Source organism: Scardinius erythrophthalmus, assembly GCF_964197995.2.
Source record: "Scardinius erythrophthalmus genome assembly, chromosome: 10".
Taxonomy (NCBI): domain Eukaryota; kingdom Metazoa; phylum Chordata; class Actinopteri; order Cypriniformes; family Leuciscidae; genus Scardinius; species Scardinius erythrophthalmus.
Genome location: NC_138230.1, coordinates 24915127 through 24921740, shown reverse-complemented (window position 1 = coordinate 24921740; position 6614 = coordinate 24915127). Strand labels below are relative to the sequence as shown.

The 6614-nt window shown below is 35.5% G+C and overlaps 1 protein-coding gene across 1 annotated transcript; it reads right to left on the bottom strand.

The window, feature by feature from the left end:
- Nucleotides 1–1743: 1743 nt before the first annotated feature.
- stmn1a (stathmin 1a) lies at nt 1744–4578 on the bottom strand. Its single transcript, XM_081376901.1, has 5 exons — nt 4499–4578; nt 3281–3325; nt 2985–3157; nt 2490–2681; nt 1744–2410 (listed from the first exon to the last, which is right to left on the bottom strand). Exons 2-5 carry the CDS (start codon nt 3294–3296, stop codon nt 2345–2347), a joined length of 447 nt encoding a protein of 148 aa, XP_081233027.1. The 5' UTR covers nt 3297–3325; nt 4499–4578; the 3' UTR covers nt 1744–2344.
- Between the last annotated feature and the right edge of the window lie 2036 nt (nt 4579–6614).

Below are 6614 nucleotides of genomic sequence, written 5' to 3'. Positions count from 1 at the left end.
TATTAACAAAAATAAATCTTATATAATATATTAAAAAAAACCTTATAGGCCTATATAAAATATATATTTTTTAAAAAGGGCCTCATTGATTAATTTTGCATGATTGGGGGCTGCTACTATTTGCTTAAGCTTTTTGAACGTGTGATAAAGGCGCGATAGGCTGTCAATTTTATGTGGATAAAGGCATATTTACATGACTACACATGTCCTTATAAGGGCAAAAAAAAGATGTCGACATAACATTATTACGAGAAAAATATATGTCATTTTAACGACATAAGATCTCGTTATTACGAGAAAAGAAGTTGTTAAAACGACATAAGATCTCGTTATTACGAGAAAAGATGTCGTTAAAACGACATAAGATCTAGTTATTACGAGAAAATATGTCGTTTTAACGACATAAGATCTCGTTATTACGAGATAATTGAGGGAAAAAAATAATATGTATGTGGCAGCAATGCGTCACCGTAGTCACATAACCTGCTTTCTGGAATACCCCCCTGGAGTGGTGCATTTTGTCAGCATGTCAACATTACATAATATGCACTTAGATTGGAAGACTTGCTTGTGCAATGCTTCCCCCAGTGGATCAAGCTGTTATTAAAATACTGAACATGATGGAACCAAAAAAAAAAAAAAAAAAAAAAAAAGTGAAGAGATAAATATTTCCTTCAGTTTTACATTAGTGTCCAATGTTTTTCATTGATAAACTACATCCAAATGCATTTTAATTTACCATTTTAGGACAGATGAAGGAAGAAAAAAATTGAAGACAGTTTCAATGGTGCAAAGAAAAGCTCAGCAATAACAAATAACCAAAAAAAAAAAAAAAAAAACATGTTTGCATCTATGATGTACATTCATAAGTAAATATTTAGGCTCTCTTAAGGTACTGTATCAAATAAACAAATTTGCCAGTTATTTGTACCCACTAGTGTGACTCGGATTACTGAAGATGAACAGTACAGATGTTAATGGATAGCCTGTTTCCTTCATCTTCAAATTGGGCTAAAGCATAAAAAACTATGGAGTAAAGTGCTTAACATCCACCAGTCACAATAACCAAGGTAATGTTTATATTTTACCAATGCATAGTTTATACTATCTACTGAGGACAGACATTTGGTTATACACAGCAATTATCTATTATCTCTCTCTATCTAGATAGTAAGACCATCTTTGACTTTTTTTTTCAGTTTCATAAATCATCCAAAATTTTCAAAGTTCTTGATATAAATATATATCTAAAAGTTTACAGCAATGTCCACTCATGGGAATCAGACAAGGATCAGCTATAATCACTGCCTGACCAAGAAGACAATGCTTTGTTTCATGTATTGACAAAATACAAAGCCCACAATTCATGGTTTGAAGTCAAACAATTGTGCATACTCTTATTTGGTCAATTGATACGTCACTGATCATATCAATTATTCAAAAAGAACATCACAACACTTAACTATTGAAATTGCCCCATTTCTTAAACCATTCCTTGCCTGAACTAGGGGGCAGGGGGACACTTTGCAAACTGGTGCATTGAGATGCATAAAATAAATGTTGAAGAACATGTTGGGGGAGGAATAACACCACTTTCTACACTAGAGGGAGACACAATCCATGATATACCTGATCCTTGGGAACAAATGACACTTAGATGGCCTTCTCAGCTAAGCTTTAAAATGATCAAAAACTTTATCCTATACTAAATTTAAAGCACAGATTTTAGGTTGAGAGTATTAAGTAATATTAAGTTCTAGATGTCTGCATGAATAGACTTGCTCATTTGCCATACTGTAAGAATGCCTGAAAGACAACTTAATTTTCTAAACTTATGTTAACCAAAGCACAGCAAACACTAGTTTCAGTATTTATTTATTAAGTACAAGACAACAAGATAAACGTCAAAGATGTCAACATGTATTGCTATTTTTGCATTTCACATGTAAAGCCCTCCAATACACATCCTCAGACTTGTACAAACAGTCATGCGCTTACAGCAAGAAAACCAAGCTAACCTAGTGAAATCAAAAAGCTCAAGAAATGCAGACAGTAACAGGCATGTTAAGGATTTAAGCACATCATACGACTCCCTATCAGGTTCTGAAGACAGCTAATATCAGACAATGACAAAGCTGCAGTCCAAACAGTTCACAGATTTGTAAAAGGAGAGTTGATGAAGGTGTAAAACCACTGCTATATACAAAACAAAAGCTGCATTTAGTTTTTTCTGAATATGGACCATGATGAAACCTAACTTTTTCTTTCATGTGAACTCAAAAAAAAAAAAAAACAAAAAAAAAAAAAAAAAAAAACACCATAAGATCCCCTATATTTGCCAGTTTCATTTTCCTTCACAGTTGACCTCTTTGGTTTCCTTGTTCTTTCGAACCTCTTCCAGCTTCTTGTCCTTGAATTGAAGCAAAAAAACTATTACTTATTTTTATTACATAAAAGTCAGCTATAAAGCCACATCACATTTACAGTACCTTTTCTTTGAACTTCTCGTTCATGGCTGCCATGATTGCTGTACGGTTTTCTTTATTGGCCTCCATTTTCTGGTTCAGTTTCTCTTCTGCCATCTTGCTGAAATTGTTGTTTTCTTCTAGAGCTTTCTGAAGCACCTCCTTTTCATGCTCGCGCTTCTCTGCTAAGTGCCTAAGAACCTCTGCTTCATGAGACTAGGGAAAGGGGGGGGGGGGGGAAATCTCTTTATCTGTAACTCTCTCAAGCTAGGAATATGACATTGCCAGAAGAAAAACATCAAATGTACCAAGTTTACTAGATTGAACAGAAAGAGCCCTTTAACACATATCACACCCTTCCATGTACTTATATATGCCCCTTAACAATAAGTGCACTTTCTGCATCTGGACAAAATCTCATACACACATTTATTGTTGTGTAACATGCATGTCATGTAAATGTAATATTGCATGGATTGTATGCAGGGTAAAAATGTCTGACAATGTGTAGATATGCACCTTGCGTCGCTCTTCTGCGGCTTCTAGTTTTCTCTGGATCTCCTCCAAGGAAAGATCCTTCTTCTTTGGAGAGGCGAGTGGGAACTCACCCTTGGCATCTGGAGCAGGACTCCCAAGGATGACCTCAAAAGCTTGACCTGATGCACGTTTGTCCAGCTCCTTAATCTGAATATCTGAAAACAAGCTTACTTTGTTAACTGCAGAATGCAAGGACCATCTCTGCCTCATATTTATCCAGATCATGTCACCTGCCTATTTTTATTTATTTTACAGGTGTATAAATACAAGAATCTTACCACTCATAGAGGCCATTGTTGCAGAAGATACAGGTCAAATTATGCCTGAAAACAAAATCAGCAACATTAGGGCTACATATTTATTGCACCTTCATCCTGGTCATACTGTACACGTTTACTTGGATATATCTAAATGGAAATACCATATACTTATATGGATTCTATATAAAGCTAAAAATGAATTTCATAAAAAAAAAAAAAAAAAAACCTAGTCCTCAAATAGCTTTTTGCATATTTAGAAAATTAGTTATTAATAACTCGTTATTTGAGGACGCCCCCTTACGTCCCAAACAGCAGGTTGTCAGATTTCGCCACTTCTGGAAAACTGGCTGCTTCTCCAAACCACAGCCAACAGATTAAGAAATGTAGTTGTCGACAGGTTGTGAATTTGGCGCGCAAATATTTTAAGCTAAACAACTTCGCGGGAAATACTGGCGCGTTTTCTTCAAAAACAGACACTTCACCGCTTCCTCCCCTCAACACTCTACCTGCACGTGTGAAAACCACATAAAATGGCATACTTCGTATAACGTTACACGTTTTATCCGTTGTATGTGTTCCTACGCTAGAATAAGACAATAAGTGCACTTTGTGGATAAACAAATGCACTTTTTTTTAGTAACGCAGAGAGAACAGATCCAAACAAAGACAGTCAATCGGGACCGCGTGCACAGCTCCGCCCTGCCCTACAGCACCATGATCACACAATAACACAAAACATCATGCAAGCCTTCCATTTGCGCGGTACTCTGACCTACAACGATGCTTTAATGCAAATGAATTACATGCACGTAAACACGACATTGATGCAGAACAAAACATACTTTTTGAAACCATGGGGTTTCAATCATATGGAGACCAAGCTTTTAACGGGCATACTGACACATTTTAAATGCATGAGTTAGAGACTACTTTTCGAAATATAGGTCAGAATTTGTGAGTTTTCAATATTGGTTTCAAAATACCAAAACAAACGAGCTTTTATATATAGGCCGTTTACTTACAACCTAAATCAACACGACAACTTTCAATGAAGGTATCTTAAACCTTGAAGTGCGAGTGTTAGATTAACTTGCTGCATTAACAAAAAAATAAAAACATGCATGCTATAATAAATCTACACGTGAATAATTCTCCGCATATGGACACATCGCATAAATGAATATCCAGCCTGCCAGTTGTTCAACGATTTTATCATAATAATGCAGGCACACCTACCTTCAGACAAAAAGATCCAGGTTTGATCACAAACAAAGCTAGCCTCGCGCCGTTTTCTCGCCTCGATGCATGTCAAGTTCGCGCATAAAAGGGTCGAATTTATGTCGTCACATCATGTTCTTGATGCCAATTGGCTGCGCTCACTGACTCCTGGATAATGTAGTTTACAAAACCATGCGGGGAAGAATTTATTTATTGCCATTTGTGCAACTATTTAGATTCAGTGGGCAACATTGACAATATATATATATACATATATATATATATATATATATATATATATATATATATATATATAAACAGAAAAAAAAAGAGTCAAAACAGTTTCTTCTGATGAATAATTTGTCTATACAGCCTTGTTAAAGCATGGAGCTTGTTTTTTTTTTTAGCTGAATATATTTTAGATATACATAAGTCTAAGAGTTCCAAATATAGTTTTCCCATTTTTCTCTTTTTGTGCATGAAGATAATTACAAGACATAGCATTTTTCTTTTCTTTTTCTATCCTTTATCTTCAAAACTGTGTCTGCATGAATTAACTTGAGTGACAATTAAATACCAGCCGACAGTGATTTCCATGTTTCTGATTTTCATGTTGCAATAGATAGTCATAAAATTGTGTCTGTGTCATTCAATATGATCAGTCTCATGAAAGCAACAAATGATGTGGGCTGCATGAATAAAATTGATAACATAAACATAAAATTGATCATATAAAATTTGTTTTCTGGTGTCATTTCATGTCGTATTATAGATTACAGGCCAAGTCTGGCATCTGTTTTTTCACCCGTGTGTTTGCTATGACTGACTACTACATAATTTTCCATATTTGAAACTGCATAATGTCACAGAGCAAAGGGAAGTGACTCATCATATCATCATTAAAAAATATTCCAGCTTGAGGATTTAGAGTAATACCTTTACCTGAGCACAGTTGGACTATAAAAGCTATTTTGAAACCATCACTGTTGAAAACTTTAATGCTGTGTGTTGTTCACAGTTGGGGAGTAACTAGTTACATTTAATAGCGTTAAATAATTTAATTACAAAATAAATGTAACAGTTATCTGTTACAGTTACTGAGAAAAAATGTAATTAAATTACCGTATAGGCTACTGATGAAAATGTTAACGATTAATCGACTAAATAACTAGCTTCCGGCAGACGGCCTACGCAAGTCGACTCGCGCCAAAAGAGTAGCACTTGACGATGTATGACGTAGGATATAGGAGTAATGTAAGCTTTGACACCTCTCGCGGTTCAAACAAACAGGGCTGGGAAACAAACTCAAGCTCCTCCAACATTTCTCTTTAACAAATTGCCATTTTAGACTTCTAATTCATGACTGGTGTTTTGTTTTGCTCTATCCTCTGCACTTCCGCGTTCGTCATTACGTTGTGTGTCAAGGTCAAGGGTTTTTCTTTCGCCGTACATCGTTGCGCATGGCCATCTGTCGGACGCATCGCTTCTCAGAAGGTCTTTATTAACTCCCCAGAGCCGTGTGGAGCACTTTTATCATGGATGGGTGTACTTTGATGGACTTATCAAAGAAAAAAAATGATACAGCCATTCACTGCCATTATAAAGCTTGGAAGAGCCAAGACATTTTTTAATATAACTCCGATTGTATTCGTCTGAAAGAAGAATGTCATATACACCTAGGTTGACTTGAGGGTGAGTAAATCATGGACTAATTTTCATTTTTGGGTGTACTATTCCTTTAAACCTTTAGGCTACTACAACCTGTCTGAGAGTTGCCACCATAGTGATACAAATACGTTCCAGTGCTGCAAATTAAAAAATAATTTCTTCCAGAAATCAGAAAAGACAACAAATATGACAAATCAGTGCAAATATGTTTGCCAACTATTAAGCATCTGAGGGTTTGTAGCCTACAGTTAACTGTAAGCAGTCATTAAATAAAGTAGGCATTGCCTCCTGCCGGCTACACAATGCTACTAATTTGTATTAAAGATGTATTTTAGCTCTGTAGTTTAGTACAGTAGTTTATTTAACGATGTTAATCTCCATTCATAACAAATTAGCTCTGCTAGCTAGCTAAAGACGTCTTTACCAGCCACAATTCTATTTATGAACCCTTTGACTTACAATATAT